We start from the raw sequence: 18,807 nt of genomic DNA, 5'->3' as shown, positions 1-18,807 counted from the left end.
CTGCCCGCCTCTGCTGACCAGCGCAAGCGCAGCGGTCCTCCCTTCAGGAGTGAGGTGATGGGAGCAGCCACCTGGCCAAAACCCCGGATAAACCTCCGGTAGTAATTGGCATACCCTAAAAACCGCTGCACTTCTTTCACCGTGGTCGGAGTCGGCCAATTACGCACGGCTGTAACGCGATCATCCTTCATTACCACCCCGGAGGTGGAAATACGATACCCCAGGAAGGAAACGGACTGTTTGAAAAACTCACATTTCTCCGCCTTGCAATACAGGTCATGCTCCAGTAGTCGCCCAAGTACCTTATGCACCAGAGACACATGCTCCGCGCGTGTGGCAGAATAGATCAAGATGTCATCAATGTACACTACCACTCCCTGACCGAGCAGGTCTCTGAGAATCTCATCTACGAAGGATTGGAAAACGGCTGGAGCATTCTTCAAACCGTATGGCATGACGCGGTTCTCATAATGACCAGAAGTAGTACTAAATGTGGTTTTCCACTCATCTCCTCCCCGGATACGTACCAGATTATACGCGCTCCTCAGGTCCAGTTTTGTGAAGAATTGCGCCCCGTGAAATGATTCCATTGCCGTAGCGATGAGAGGTAGTGGGTAACTAAACCCCACTGTAATGGAATTTAGACCTCTATAATCAATACACGGACGCAGACCTCCATCCTTCTTCTTCACAAAAAAAGAAGCTTGAGGAGACGGGTGATATGGAGGGCTGAATGTACCCCTGTCCCAGCGATTCGGAAACATATGTTTCCATCGCAACTGTCTCCTCCTGGGACAATGGATAAACGTGACACCTAGGAAGTGCAGCGTTTTTCAGAAGGTTTATCGCACAGTCCTCTCGACGATGAGGTGGTAATTTGGTCGCCCTCCCTTTACTGATAGCGATAGCCAAATCGGCATATTCAGAGGGAATGCGCACTGTGGAAACTTGGTCTGGACTCTCCACCGTAGTCGCACCAACGGCAACTCCTATACACCTACCTGAACACTCCTCTGACCACCCCTTAAGAGCCCCCTGTCGCCAGAAAATCACCGGGCTGTGTTGAGCTAACCAGGGAACCCCCAACACCACTGGAAACGCAGGTGAATTTATAAGGAACATTCTAATCTGCTCCTTATGATCACCCTGCGTTACCATGTCCAGCGGCACCGTAGCCTCCCTAATTACTCCTGACCCTAATGGTCGGCTATCTAAGGAGTGCACGGGGAAAGGTTGATCTAACGACACCAGGGGAATCCCTAGCCTTAATGCAAGCCCATGATCCATAAAATTCCCAGCTGTGCCTCAATCGACTAGCGCTTTATGCTGTAGAGAGGGTGAAAACCCAGGGAAAGAAATCAATACAAACACATGACCGACAGGAAGCTCTGAATGAGTTTGGTGCTTACTCACCTGGGGTGATCGAGCAGTGTTCTGCCTGTCCTCCCGACTCCTAGAAGAGTTCCTCCAGCACCGGTCAGACGTGTGCCCTTGTCGACCACAACTGGTGCAGGAGGACACTCCTCCTCCGGTCCCCCTCGAAGCTGTACCTCCTAATTCCATAGGGATAGGATCAGGGGGGCTGGGGATTGGAAACGACAGGACCTGATCCGAACGCCCGCGAGCAGCCAGCAGGTTGTCGAGACGGATAGCCAGATCGATAAGTCCATCCAGTGAATATGTGGTGTCCCGACATGCCAGCTCCCTGCGGACGTCCTCCCTGAGACTACATCTAAAATGATCAATCAAGGTGCTGTCGTTCCATCCTGCTCCTGCTGCCAACGTCCTAAACTCTAGGGCAAAATCCTGTACGCTCCTCGTCTCCTGACGCAGATGAAACAGCCGTTCACCCGCCGCCCGACCCTCGGGTGGATGGTCAAAAACAGCTCGGAATCGCCGGGTGAACTCTGGGTAATTATCCTTAGCCGAGTCCGGACCATTCCACACTGCGTTGACCCACTCGAGGGCTCGCCCAGTCAATTAGGAGACGATGGCGAGCACGCTCTCCTCTCCAGAGGGCGCAGGAAGCACGGTAGCCAGGTATAATTCCAGTTGAAGGAGGAAACCCTGGCACCCAGCCGCCGATCCGTCAAACTCCCGTGGGAGTGTCAGCCGAAGAGCCCCAGAGCCAGATGTGGTCGCAGAAACAGGAGGTGCTGGAGAAGGGGTTGCTAGAGATGAGGTGGGGAGGCCACTCCTCTCCCATCGATCCATTCTCTCCATCATTTGGTCCATAGCAGAACCAATCCGGTGAATCACGATGGTATGATGTAGGACCACCTCTTCCATCGATGGGAGAGGAGACGCTGCTGCTCCTGCTGATTCCATGGGAGGTGCGGGATTCTGTCACGACTAGTCAAGGTGGGTGGAATCAGGCGCAGAGAGCAAATAATGAATAGAGGTTTATTCTCCGGTGAACAACAAACAAGGACAATCCAAAATACAAACACGGTGAAAAATATCCAAAACAGGAAATAACAGACAAACCGGAGAAATAAAACACAAAAACACCGACAGCCGAAACGAAATGACAAAAACAAACAATCCCGCACAAAACAAGGACTGGACAACCTACATTATATACAGATACTAATTAACTAACACACAGGTGAAAACAATTAGACAAAACCAACAGATAACCGAAAAAGGGATCGGTAGTGGCTAATAGGACTGTGACGACGACCGCCGAGCACAGCCTGAACGGGCAGGAGAGCCAACCTCGGCGGAAGTCGTGACATTGGGATGTTGTTCTTCGGCTTGCAAGCCTCCCACTTTTTCCTCCAAACATAACAATGGTCATTATGGCCAAATAGTTCTAATTGTGTTTCATCAGACCAGAGGACATTTCTCCAAAAAGTGCGATCTTTGTCCCCATGTGCAGTTGCAAACCGTAGTCAGGCTTTTTTATGGCGGTTTTGGAGCAGTTGCTTCTTCCTGCTGAGCGGCCTTTCAGGTTATGTCGATATAGGACTTGTTTTACTGTGGATATAGATACTTTGTCCCTGTTTCCTCCAGCATCTTCACAAGGTCCTTTGCTGTTGTTCTGGAATTGATTTGCATTTTTGGCACCAAAGTACATTCATCTCTAGGAGACAGAACGCGTTTCCTTCCTGAGCGCTATGATGGCTGCGTGGACCTATGGTGTTTATAGTTGCGTACTATTGTTTGTACAGACGAACCTGGTACCTTCAGGCGTTTGGAAATGGCTCCCAATGATGAACTAGACTGGTGGAGGTCTACAATTATTTTTCTGAGGTCTTGGCTGATTTTCCCATGATGTCAAGCAAAGAGGCACTGAGTTTGAAGGTAGGCGTTGAAATACATCCACAGGTACACCTCCAATTGACTCAAATATGTCAATTAGCCTATCAGAAGCTTCTAAAGCCATGACATAATTTTCCAAGCTGTTTAAAGGCACAGTCAACTTAGTGTATGTAAACTTCTGACCCACTGGAATTGTGTTACAGTGAATTATAATATATGCCATTTAGCAGACACTTTTATCCAAAGCGACTTACAGTCATGTGTGCATACATTCTACGTATGGGTGGTCCCGGGGATCGAACCCACTACCCTGGCGTTACAAGCGCCATGCTCTACCAACTGAGCTACACAGGACCACAATTATAAGTGAAATAATCTGTCTGTAAACAATTGTTGGAAAAATGACTTAAAGTAGATGTCCTAACCGACTTGCCAAAACTATAGTTTTTTTTTACCAGAAATTTATGGAGTGGTTTTAATGACTCCAACCTAAGTGTATGTAAACTTCCGACTTCAACTGTATGTCTTTAATTATTTTTAGTTACTATTCCTTAGGTTAGTCATAATGCTGGCGCTGATATGCTGGTGGGATGATTGTTGAATGTGTAATATTGAAGTGATAAAACCTCTATATATTCAAATAAGGTTGTTTTAAAAGTTATTTCTGCATGTGCCCCCAGGTGCTAGAAATATTTCTAATACCTTGATATCCAACATCATCGTGGCTTCAGGTATCCATTTCAATGTAATGAAGACTGATCTAATCATGAGTAATCATCTTCCTCCACCTCCATGTTCTCCCCCTCTCTAGGTCCTGCTCTACCCAGGGGTCCTGTCTGGGGGTGCGGGCCAGCGGTTCGGGGCCATGGTGGACCAAGGGGGGCCTCTGGGAGAGCTGGTGCAGTGGGCTGACCTCAGTGCCTCTCTCTTCATCCTGGGTCACAATCTGACCTTTACCACCTCCCAGAACCACCTGCACAGGTAACACACCATTAGAAATAGAATTACTATAATGGGAATCCCCATTCAAGTCAATGTTCTGTTGATGGATGGGTCAGCGGCCATATTAAGTGAACCCATAACCAGGAAGGCAAGCCAGAAGTACAGGATTCAAGGTGTGCTTTACACACCTTTTAATAAAATATGTCTAGTACCTTGATATCCAACAACATCATGGCTTTGCATATCCATTGAAATTTATTGAAGACTGATCTAATCATGAATAATCATCATCCTTTGACAACTTAAAGCTCTCAAAATACATTGTCACTTTGAGTTCTATCTCACCATCACAGAGTGTTTGTTTGTGTTTGGTGGAGCAGTGTGATAGGTGCAGCCCCGGGCAAAGGAAGCTGCCCCATCCAGATGCCCCTGCCCTTTGACCTCATCTATACAGACTACCACGGCCTAGCCCATCTGCAGGGAGCCATGGGGCTGGCCTTCCAACACTACCAGTAATGACACTTTGGTTACTTTTGTTAACATGTTGGATTAAATGAGCCTTATTCCAAGGTACTGTAACAATATATATCATTACCATGTCATTACCATGAAGCAAACTCGCAAGTACTAGATTCAAGACAGTTTTTACACATAATTTCAAGTCACATAAGATACAGTTCAACAAAATGAAATATGCCTATGATGATACATTTCTTCCTCTCTCCAGATGCCTCTTCCGAATCCTTGACTCTTTTGGTACGGAACCGGCTTTCAACCTAGGGACGTATGCCCGTAGCCATGGTTACAACACGCTATGGGGAAGCTGGCGTCTACAGCCACTGCAGTACATGACCATGTTCCGTGAGTATACTGTATGTGTATGGGTGGGTTAACAGATGTGATCGTACGTGTAACTAACTCTCTTGCGTTGTGTTTTTAAAGAAAGGAATGCTCAGCCAGAGATCCCAGTTGATTGGTGTTTATTCTGACGATAGGCACAAGGAAGCACATGATTCCATATGTGTTATTTCATAGTTTTGATGTCTTCACTATTGTTCTACAATGTAGACAATAGTCAAAATAAAGACAAACCCTTAGTAGGTGTGTCCAAACATTTGACTCGTACTGTATATGTAAGTCTGTTTATGTTTTTTTTTGCATTTGTGTGTGTTTGTTTGTGTATGCGTTCATGCGTGCACGCACGTGTGTGTATGCGTCTGTATTTAGTGTTGGGCTTTACCATTTAGAGACCAACAGTGGTGACACACTGTGGGAGTGTTATTAAGTATGGCAGTGCTGATGTATGTTCCACAAAGGAGACTTCATATGTCTGCAGACTTAGAGGATTAAGAACAGGTTAAATAAACGTGAGCCCCTGCCCTTCCCAAAATCTTCTCAAACACTTCCTAGTCATCTCTCCCACTCCGACTAGACTGAGACAAGCTGGAGAGCGCCGAACAGTCCGGACCACTCCCACAGGCAAGAACGCTGCTGTTTATTTGTGCTGCTCGTGCGGCAAGAGGGATGTTGCCCGCGGCGATGGCAGCTCAAGAGAGAGGAAGAGACTGAGGGAGAAAGGGATTAGAGGTGGTGTCGATGGGGCTTTGAAGTGCTAGAAAGGATCTGCTGAGTGTCAGGGCCTTTGGGAAGGCATTGGTTATTGTGTGTGTCTGTGTGTGTGTGTCTGTCTGTCGAAAGCAATGGTTCTATCTAACCATCGCTCCCCTATTTGCACCATTTTCCATATTGATCATGATTCATGTTGGTGTGAGCCCACTAAGATGATGAATGGAGGTGCTACGCATCTGGTGTGCTTGTGGAGGAGTGTTGGAGACAAGCTAGGATAAATTAGTCTGTTATTCACCCAGAGAGGACCTTCTTCACAGTTGTGAGGAAGAGTTAGGAGACAGGAGAGAGTTATTTGGCAGGGCCTTTTAAACAACTGTTGGGGGGACAGACGGACTGACACATGTGGACTAATACCCAGACACACACACACACACACACACACACACATTCACAGACACATTCTTGTATTTCTTAAAATAAATATCCCATCTCTCACACCTCCCTCTCTCTGTTCTGTTAGGATGAATCTGAGAAGCTGTGTGAAGTCAAAGTGTATGGCCTATCCAAACACACTGACACTAACCCCTAAGAATAGTTTTTATTTCCATCATCATGTGATTTATGTCTGTTTCTCTCCTTTCACGTCGGCCCATCGAGACGCTCCCAATGTTATTACTCAACTGTCACTACCCGCATTCTTGGTCCCTGATGTCGACATCGCCGGTCCAAAACAACCGTTTTTCCCCACATCTTTCTATCGTTCTCCTGTACTAATGCTGTTTGTTATAGTCTCCTCCTGTCCTGACAGCTATTGGCATCTACAGCTGCACATAGACACATAGACACATTAGGCATAACAGACATACAGTTTTATTAGACACATTAGACTTATTTTAGACACATTAGGCATATTAGACATACAATATTAAACACATTAGACTTATTAGACACATTAGGCATATTTGACATACAGTATTCGACACTATAGGCATATTAGACAAACAGTATTAGACACTATAGGCATATTAGACATACAGTATTAGACACATTAGACATATTAGGCATGTTAGACATAAAATATCAGACACATTTGACATATTAGACATAGTGTTAGACCTATTAGGCATATTAGACATTTAGTATTAGACATACAGTATTAGACACATCAAACATACTAGACACATTAGACCATATTAGATTTATTAGACACATTAGGCATATTAGACATACAGTATTAGATATATTAGAAACATTGGATTTATTAGACTTATTAGGCATGTTATACACATTAGACACATTAGACTTATTAGACACATTAGGCATATTAGACATACAGTATTAGACACATTAGGTGTGTTAGATTTATTAGACATATTAGACGCATTAGACATATTAGGTATATTAGACACATTAGGCATATTAGACACATTCGGCAGTATTAGACATAGACATAGACATCTTAGACATACAGTATTAGACACATTAAACATATTAGACACATTAGACCTTATTAGATTTATTAGACACATTAGGCTTATTATACTTATTAGGCATATTAGACCATATTAGACACATTCGATTTATTAGACACATTAGGCATATTAGACTTATTAGACCATATTAGACACATTAGACCTTATTAGATTTATTAGACACATTAGGCTTATTAGGCATTTTAGACACATAAGGCATATTAGACTTATTAGGCATATTAGACCATATTAGATTCGATTTATTAGACACATTAGGCATATTAGACTTATTAGACCATATTAGGACCTTATTAGATTTAGACACATTAGGCATATTTTAGACACATAAGGCATATTAGACTTTAGACATATTAGACCATCTTAGACATTCAGTTATTAGACACATTAAATTAGACATATTAGACACATTAGACCTTATTAGATTTATTAGACACATTAGGCTTATTAGGCATTTTAGACACATTAGGCATATTAGACTTATTAGGCATATTAGACCATATTAGACACATTCGATTTATTAGACACATTAGGCATATTAGACATATTAGACCATATTAGACACATTAGACCTTATTAGATTTATTAGACACATTAGGCTTATTAGGCATTTTAGACACATTAGGCATATTAGACTTATTAGACCATATTAGACACATTAGACCTTATTAGATTTATTAGACACATTAGGCTTATTAGGCATTTTAGACACATTATGCTTATTAGGCATTGTAGACACATTAGGCATATTCGACTTATTAGGCATATTAGACACATTCGATTTATTAGACACATTAGGCTAATTAGACATACAGTATAAGACATATTAGATACATTAGATTTATTAGACTTATTAGACATATTAGACTTATTAGACATATTATACACAGACTTATTAGACACATTAGGCATATTAGACATACAGTATTAGACACATTAGGTGTGTTAGATTTATTAGGCATATTAGACACATTACACATTAGGCATATTAGACATACAGTATTAGACACATTAGACATAAAATATTAAACCCATTTGACACATTAGGCATATTAGACATAAATTATCAGACACATTTGACATATTAGACATAGTGTTAGACCTATTAGACACATCGGGCATATTAGACATTTAGTATAGACATTACATTTACATTTACATTTAAGTCATTTAGATACACTTTATCCAGAGGTTAAGATGACAAGTGCCTATTAGACACATTCCTGTTAATTATCTGCTTATTAGACACATTAGGCATATTATACATACAGTATTAGACACATTAAACATATTAGACACATTAGGCATATTATACATACAGTATTAGACACATTAAACATATTAGACACTATTAGACATTTATTAGATTTATTAGACACATTAGGCATTTGAGACTTATTAGGCATATTAGACACATTAGACATATTAGACATACAGTGTTAGACATATTAGACACAGACATATTAGACACATTAGGCATATTAGACATACAGTATTAGACACATTAGACATAAAATATTAAACCCATTTGACACATTAGGCATATTATAGATATTTGACATACAGTATTAGACACATTAGGCATATTAGACATACAGTATTAGACACATTAAACATATTAGACACTATTAGACATTTATTAGATTTATTAGACACATTAGGCATATTAGACACATTAGGCATATTAGACACATTAGACTTATTAGACATATTAGACATACCGTGTTAGACATATTAGACACAGACATATTAGACACGTTAGGCATATTAGACATACAGTATTAGACACATTAGGCATATTAGACACATTAGGTTAATTATACTTATTAGATACATTAGGTTAATTATACTTATTAGACACATTAGGTTAATTATACTTATTAGACACATTAGGCATATTAGACACATTAGGTTAATTATACTTATTAGACACATTAGGCATATTAGACATACAGTATTAGACACAGACTTATTAGACACATTAGGTTAATTATACTTATTAGACACATTAGGTTAATTATACTTATTAGACACATTCGGCATATTAGACATACAGTATTAGACACATTCGACTTATTAGACACATTAGGTTAATTATACTTATTAGACACGTTAGGCATATTAGACTAATTAGATATATTAGACTTATTATACACATTAGGCACATAAGACGTATTAGACTTATTATGCACATCAGGCAAATGAGACTAATTAGACACATTAGGCATATTAGACTTATTAAAGACATTAGGCATATTCAACTTATTAGACACATTAGGCATATTAGACCTATTAAACACATTAGGCATATTAGACTTATTAGACACATTAGGCATATTAGACACATTAGGTTAATTATACTTATTATACACATTAGGTTAATTATACTTATTAGACACATTAGGCATATTAGACATACAGTATTAGACACATTAGGTTAATTATACTTATTAGACACATTAGGCATATTATACTAATTAGATATATATTAGACACACTAGGCATATTAGACTAATTGGACATATTAGACTAATTAGATATATTAGACTTATTATCCACATTAGGCAAATGAGACTAATTAGACACATTAGGCATATTAGACTTATTAAATATATAATATAATAATATATGCCATTTAGCAGATGCTTTTATCCAAAGCGACTTACAGTCATGTGTGCATACATTCTACGTATGGGTGGTCCCGGGAATCGAACCCACTACCCTGGCGTTACAAGCGCCATGCTCTACCAACTGCGCTACAGTGTATTAGACACACTAGGCATATTAGACTAATTGGACATATTAGACACATTAGGCATTTTAGACGTATTATACACCTTAGGCATATTAGACTTATTAGACACACTAGGCATATTAGACTTATTAGACACACTAGGCATATTAGACTAATTATACTTATTATAGACATTAGGCATATTTAGATGTATTAGACACATTAGGCATATTAGACTAATTAGACTTATTATACACATTAGGCATATTAGACTCATTAGACTTATTATACACATTAGGCATATTAGACGTATTATACACATCAGGCATATTAGACACATTAGACTTATTAGACACATTTGGCATATTAGACTTATTAGACACATTTGGCATATTAGACTAATCAGACACATTAGGCATATTAGACTAATTAGACACATTAGGCATACTAGACTTATTAGACACATTAGGCATACTAGACTTATTAGACACATTTGGCATATTAGACTAATTAGACACATTAGGCATACTAGACTTATTAGACACATTAGGCATATTAGACTAATTAGACATATTAGACACATTAGGCATATTAGACTTATTAGACACATTAGGCATACTAGACTTATTAGACACATTAGGCATACTAGACTTATTAGACACATTAGGCATACTAGACTTATTAGACACATTTGGCATATTAGACTAATTAGACACATTTGGCATATTAGACTCATTAGGCATATTAGACTAATTAGACACATTAGGCATACTAGACTTATTAGACACATTCGGCATATTAGACTCATTAGACTTATTAGACACACTACGCATATTAGACGTATAATACACATTAGGCATATTAGACTCATTAGGCATATTAGACTCATTAGGCATATTAGACTAATTAGACACATTAGGCATATTAGACATTAGACACATTAGGCATATTAGACTCATTAGGCATATTAGACTAATTAGACTAATTAGACACATTAGGCATAGACTTATTATACACATTAGGCATATTAGACGTATTATACACATTAGGCATATTAGACATATTAGGCATATTAGACGTATTAGACACACTAGGCATATTAGACTTATTATACACATTAGGCATATTAGACGTATTATACACATTAGGCATATTCGACTTATTTGGCGTATTAGGCATATTAGACACATTAGGCATATTAGACTTATTAGGCACATTAGACTTATTAGGCATATTAGACTCATTAGGCATATTAGACTTATTATACACATTAGGCATATTAGACACATTAGGCATATTAGAGTTATTAGGCATATTAGACACATTAGGCATATTAGACTCATTAGGCATATTAGAATCATTAGGCATATTATACATATTAGGCATGTTAGACCTATTATACACATCAGGCATGTTAGACCTATTATACACATCAGGCATATTAGACACATTAGACTTATTCGACACATTTGGCATATTAGACTTATTAGAAAACATTAGGCATATTAGACTAATTAGACACATTAGGCATATTAGACATATTAGACACATTAGGCATATTAGACATATTAGACACATTAGGCATATTAGACTAATTAGACACATTAGGCATACTAGACTTATTAGACACATTAGGCATATTAGACGTATTATACCCATTAGGCATATTAGACGTATTAGACACACTAGGCATATTAGACGAATAAGACTTATTATACACATGAGGCATATTAGACGTATTATACACATTAGGCATATTAGACTTATTAGGCGTATTAGGTATATTAGACACATTAGGCATGTTAGACTTATTAGGCACATTGGACTTATTAGGCACATTAGACTTATTAGGCATATTAGACTCATTAGGCATATTAGACTTATTATACACATTAGGCATATTAGACATATTAGACTTATTAGGCATATTAGACACATTAGGCATATTAGACACATTAGGCATATTAGACACATTAGGCATATTAGACTTATTATACACATTAGGCATATTAGACACATTAGGCATATTAGACTTATTAGGCATATTAGGCATATTAGACACATTAGGCATATCAGACATACAGTATTACGCATATTAGACATAAATTATTAGACACATTAGACATCTTAGACACACAGCATTAGACATATTGACAAATTAGGCATATTAGACATAAAATATTAAACACATTAGGTATATTAGACATAGTATTAGACATATTAGAGACGTTAGGTATATTATACATACAGTGTTAGACACATTAGACATATTAGGCATGTTAGACATACAGTATTAGACACAATAGGCATATTAGAAATACAGTGTTAGACACATTAGGCATGTTAGACACATTAGGCATATTATGAGATGAGTAATGTAAGGGATGTAAACATTATATTAAGTGCCATTGTTTAAAGTGGCTAGTGATACATTTTTTACATCAATTTCCATTTATTAAAGAGGCTGGAGTTGAGTCAGTATGTTGGCAGCAGCCACTCGATGTTAGTGGTGACATCGGGTGGGTTAGGTGTCCTGGAGGGCAGGTAGTTTGCCCCCTGTGATGCCTTGTGCAGACCTCACTACCCTTCTTCACAACGCTGTCTGTGTGGGTGGACCAATTCAGTTTGTCTGTGATGTGTACGCCGAGGAACTTGAAACTTACTACCCTCTCCACTACTGTCCCTTCGATGTGGATAGGAGGGTGCTCCCTCTGCTGTTTCCTGAAGTCCACAATCATCTCCTTTGTTTTGTTGACGTTGAGTGTGAGGTTATTTTCCTAACACCACACACCAAGGGCCCTCCCTGTAGGCCGTCTCGTCCTCTACCTACCACTGTAGTGTCATCCGCAAACTTGATGATTGAGTTGGAGGTGTGCATGGCCACGCAGACGTGGGTGAACAGGGAGTACAGGAGAGGGCTCAGAACGCACCCTTTGCACCCCAGTGTTGAGGATCAGCGGGGTGGAGATGTTATCTATCCTCACCACCTGGGGGCGGCCCGTCAGGAAGTCCAGTACCCAGTTTCACAGGGCGGGGTCGAGACCCAGTGTCTCGAGCTTGATCACGAGTTTGGAGGGTACTATGGTGTTAAATGCTGAGCTGTAGTTGATGAACAGCATTCTCACATAGGTATTTCTCTTGTCCAGATGGGTTAGGGCAGTGTGCAGTGTGGATGCGATTGCGTCGTCTGTGGACCTATTGGGGCGGTAAGCAAATTGGAGTGGGTCTAGGGTGGAGGTGATATGGTCCTTGACTAGCCTCTCAAAGCACTTCATGATGACGGAAGTTACCTTCGCTTTCTTGGGAACAGGAACCATGGTGGCCCTCTTGAAGCATGTTGGAACAGCAGACATGGGATTAGGATTGATTGAATATGTCCGTAAACACACCAGCCAGCTGGTCTGCGCATGCTCTGAGGACGCGGCTGGGGATGCCGCCTGGGCCTGCAGCCTTGCGAGGGTTAACACGTTTAAATGTTTTACTCACGTCGGAGGCAGTGAAGGAGAGCCCACAGGTTTTAGTAGCAGTCACAATAGATTTATTAGACACATTAGGCATATCAGACAGTATTAGGCATTTTAGACATTTTAGACATAAAATATTAGACACATTTGACACATTAGATGTATTAGACACATTAGGCATATTAGACACACAGTATTAGACATATTGACAAGTTAGGCATATTAGACATAAAATATTAAACACATTAGACTTATTAGGCACATTAGACTTATTAGGCATATTAGACACATGGTATATTAGACATACAGTATTAGACACATTAGGCATATTCGACTTATTAGACACATTAGGCATGTCAGACTTATTTGACATATTAGACTTGTTAGACACATTAGGCATATTATACTTAGACACATTAGACGTGTTAGACACATTAGGCATATTATACTTAGACACATTAAACGTATTAGACACATTAGGCATATTATACTTAGACACATTAGGCATATTATACTTAGACACATTAGGCATATTATACTTAGACACATTAGGCATATTATACTTAGACACATTAGGCAAATTATACTTAGACACATTAGGCATATTATACTTAGACACATTAAACGTATTAGACACATTAGGCATATTATACTTAGACACATTAAATTATATTAGACACATTAGGCATATTATACTTAGACACATTAGGCATATTATACTTAGACACATTAGGCATATTATACTTAGACACATTAGGCATATTATACTTAGACACATTAGGCATATTATACTTAGACACATTAGGCATATTATACTTAGACACATTAGGCATATTATACTTATTAGGCTTATTATACTTAGACACATTAGACTTGTTAGACACATTAGGCATATTATACTTAGACACATTAAACGTATTAGACACATTAGGCATATTATACTTAGACACATTAGGCTTATTAAACGTATTAGACACATTAGGCATATTATACTTAGACACATTAGACTTGTTAAACGTATTAGACACATTAGGCATATTATACTTAGACACATTAGGCTTATTAAACGTATTAGACACATTAGGCATATTATACTTAGACACATTAGGCTTATTAAACGTATTAGACACATTAGGCATATTATACTTAGACACATTAGGCTTATTAAACGTATTAGACACATTAGGCATATTATACTTAGACACATTAGGCTTATTAAACGGCATATTAGACACATTAGGCATATTATACTTAGACACATTAGGCTTATTAAACACATTAGGCATATTAGACACATTAGGCATATTATACTTAGACACATTAGGCTTATTAAACGTATTAGACACATTAGGCATATTATACTTAGACACATTAGGCTTAGGCTTATTAAACGTATTAGACACATTAGGCATATTATACTTAGACACATTAGGCTTATTAAACGTATTAGACACATTAGGCATATTATACTTAGACACATTAGGCATATTATACTTAGACACATTAAACGTATTAGACACATTAGGCATATTATACTTAGACACATTAAACGTATTAGACACATTAGGCATATTATACTTAGACACATTAAACGTATTAGACACATTAGGCATATTATACTTAGACACATTAAACACATTAGGCTATTAAACGACACATTAGGCATATTATACTTAGACACATTAGACTTGTTAGACACATTAGGCTTAGACTTGTATTATACTTAGACACATTAGGCATATTATACTTAGACACATTAGGCAAAACGTATTAGACACATTAGGCATATTATTACTTAGACACATTAGGCTTATTAAACGTATTAGACACATTAGGCATATTATACTTAGACACATTAGGCTTATTAAACGTATTAGACACATTAGGCATATTATACTTAGACACATTAGGCTTATTAAACGTATTAGACACATTAGGCATATTATACTTAGACACATTAGGCTTATTAAACGTATTAGACACATTAGGCATATTATACTTAGACACATTAGGCTTATTAAACGTATTAGACACATTAGGCATATTATACTTAGACACATTAAACGTATTAGACACATTAGGCATATTATACTTAGACACATTAAACGTATTAAACGTATTAGACACATTAGGCATATTATACTTAGACACATTAGGCTTATTAAACGTATTAGACACATTAGGCATATTATACTTAGACACATTAGGCTTATTAAACGTATTAGACACATTAGGCATATTATAACACATTAGGCTATTAGACACATTAGGCATATTATACTTAGACACATTAGGCTTATTAAACGTATTAGACACATTAGGCATATTATACTTAGACACATTAAACGTATTAGACACATTAGGCATATTATACTTAGACACATTAAACGTATTAGACACATTAGGCATATTATACTTAGACACATTAAACGTATTAGACACATTAGGCATATTATATTTAGACACATTAAACGTATTAGACACATTAGGCATATTATACTTAGACACATTAAACGTATTAGACACATTAGGCATATTATACTTAGACACATTAAACGTATTAGACACATTAGGCATATTATACTTAGACACATTAAACGTATTAGGCATATTATACTTAGACACATTAAACGTATTAGACACATTAGGCATATTATACTTAGACACATTAGACTTGTTAGACACATTAGGGCATATTATACTTAGACACATTAGACACATTAGGCATATTATACTTGTTAGACACATTAGGCATATTATACTTAGACACATTAGACACATTAGGCTTGTTAGACACATTAGGCATATTATACTTAGACACATTAAACGTATTAGACACATTAGACTTGTTAGACACATTAGACTTGTTAGACACATTAGGCATATTATACTTAGACACATTAAACGTATTAGACACATTAGGCATATTATACTTAGACACATTAAACGTATTAGACACATTAGGCATATTATACTTAGACACATTAGACTTGTTAGACACATTAGGCATATTATACTTAGACACATTAAACGTATTAGACACATTAGGCATATTATACTTAGACACATTAAACGTATTAGACACATTAGGCATATTATACTTAGACACATTAGACTTGTTAGACACATTAGGCTTATTAAACGTATTAGACACATTAGGCATATTATACTTAGACACATTAAACGTATTAGACACATTAGACGTGTTAGACACATTAGGCATATTATACTTAGACACATTAAATGTATTAGACACATTAGGCATATTATACTTAGACACATTAGACTTGTTAGACACATTAGGCTTATTAAACGTATTAGACACATTAGGCATATTATACTTAGACACATTAAACGTATTAGACACATTAGGCATATTATACTTAGACACATTAGACGTGTTAGACACATTAGGCATATCAGACATACAGTATTAGACACATTAGACATATTGACAAGTTAGGCATATTAGGCATGAAATATTCATTACATTAGACACATTAGGCATTTTATATTTATTAGACACATTCAACTTATTCGACTTATTGGGCATATTTGGCATATTAGACAAATTATACTTATTAGATATATTACACTTATTAGACACAGACTTATTAGACTTATTAGACACATTGTTTTGTCTTATCCTTCTCTCTTGTTCGTTCTGATAGAAGCCTTTGGGATGAAACAGGTTTTATTCCTTTGAGGTCTAACTGAGGATTTATACTTGTATCTTTGCTCATGAAATAATGATTTGCTGTAGTTCTTGACCACCAGACAATATACTTCATGTGAGAACTTATCGGTTGTTTGATGGCTAAGACGTTGGTCTGTGGTTATAATGTGACTTCAAACAATCAATACAACACTTTCCTAACGATATAATCCAACATTGCATTCTGACCTGTTGCGTCTTCGTCTCCTGTGTAGCTCATACCCCTGACAACTCGTTCCTGGGCTTTGTGAGTGAGGAGGCGATGGTGGAGCAGGAAGAGAGGGAGGAGGAAGTGGAGCCAGGGCCTTACAGGAAGGACAACACGGCTGTGGTCTATGGGAAACAGGACTACATGTGGCAGGTAAGGAGGCGGAAAGAGTTAAAGGGTGCAGGGACCAATGACAGTGCCATCCAGTAATGTCCTTACTAGACAGTAATGTCCTTACTAGACATTAATGTCCTTACTAGACAGTAATGTCCTTACTAGACAGTAATGTCCTTACTTACAATGAACTTCTACTCTTCTCTCTACTCTACTCCATTCTTTTATTTCTATTCCAGGGCAAGGAACGTTATCTGGAGCTGATCAGTCGGGAGCTGGAGACCCACGGCACAGTGTACCAGCCTCCAGGCCACTCTGCTCAGCTGCCCAGTAACATCATCAACCATGGCCTGCTGACCCAGGATCAGTTCTTACAGCTCCTCAGAAGAGCCAAGGTAACAACCAAACTTGAACCCATGCCACAGTGTCTCAGGACCCATGAGGACAATTACTATCTTGATTTATTGTGCAAACTTCCAGTGGACATCTATGCATGGTTTCAGACCTGGATCTAATATATAGCTTGATAAGTTAGGATTCAAACACTTTCTACAATATCTCTGTAAGCCATGCAGTGATAGGGATTCTAAATGCATAGCTGCATTGCCCTCCCCCTCCAGGTGTTTGTGGGTCTTGGATTTCCCTATGAGGGTCCAGCTCCTTTGGAGGCCATAGCTTTAGGGTGTGTCTTCCTCCAGCCGCGATTCCAGCCCCCCCGCTCCTCTGAAAACAGTGACTTCTATAAAGGGAAGCCCACAACACGACAGGTACTAGATATGAACTCCTCCAAAAATGTGTTAAGAAATGAATCAAGTTTAATTGAAAAATGTAAAATGAACAAAACAATGTACCTAAAGACTTTGTGTGTGTGCGCGCGCGTGTGTGTGTGTTGGTGTGTGTGCACGCATACATGTGTGTGTCTGTCAGGTCTCCTCCCAGCACCCCTATGCTGAGGAGTTCATCGGTAAACCCTACGTTTGGACCGTGGACATGACCAACACGACTGACGTTCAAGAGACGGTCAGGGCTGTTCTACGCACAGAGGTCAGTTTCCATAACCTTGATTCTACTGTTATGAATCTTCAATGAATTCTTATGTAAGAATATTCTAAGATAAATACACAACGCAGAGGACTAAAGATCAATGGAAATAGTTGTTTTTCTGTAATGGGGAACTGAAGCTTAATGGGTCAGGGACACGGGAGGAATTTCAGTCCAAGACTCATAGCTACATGTGGCAAGTTCTCATTGGTCCAAATGGTCTGTACATTGAGCCTGAAATGGGATACTTGTTATTTGACCATTGG

At 38.4% G+C, this 18,807-nt stretch overlaps 1 protein-coding gene across 4 annotated transcripts in view; it reads left to right on the top strand.

Moving 5' to 3' along the window:
• The window catches only part of LOC124048373 (alpha-1,6-mannosylglycoprotein 6-beta-N-acetylglucosaminyltransferase B-like), a 67,631-nt gene that overhangs the window by 35,914 nt on the left and 12,910 nt on the right, over window positions 1–18,807 (top strand). For all 4 annotated transcript variants that reach the window (XM_046369096.1, XM_046369095.1, XM_046369094.1 and 1 more), the window contains 7 exons: window positions 4,076–4,245; window positions 4,587–4,718; window positions 4,934–5,067; window positions 17,394–17,539; window positions 17,740–17,895; window positions 18,121–18,267; window positions 18,428–18,544. In XM_046369096.1, the coding sequence (XP_046225052.1) occupies window positions 4,076–4,245; window positions 4,587–4,718; window positions 4,934–5,067; window positions 17,394–17,539; window positions 17,740–17,895; window positions 18,121–18,267; window positions 18,428–18,544 (1,002 nt within the window). The remainder of the gene's footprint in view (window positions 1–4,075; window positions 4,246–4,586; window positions 4,719–4,933; window positions 5,068–17,393; window positions 17,540–17,739; window positions 17,896–18,120; window positions 18,268–18,427; window positions 18,545–18,807) is intronic.

Source organism: Oncorhynchus gorbuscha, linkage group LG11 (genome assembly GCF_021184085.1).
Source record: "Oncorhynchus gorbuscha isolate QuinsamMale2020 ecotype Even-year linkage group LG11, OgorEven_v1.0, whole genome shotgun sequence".
Taxonomy (NCBI): Eukaryota; Metazoa; Chordata; class Actinopteri; order Salmoniformes; family Salmonidae; genus Oncorhynchus; species Oncorhynchus gorbuscha.
The sequence above is the reverse complement of the archived record's forward strand: the minus strand, read 5'-3'. Positions and strand labels throughout refer to the sequence as shown.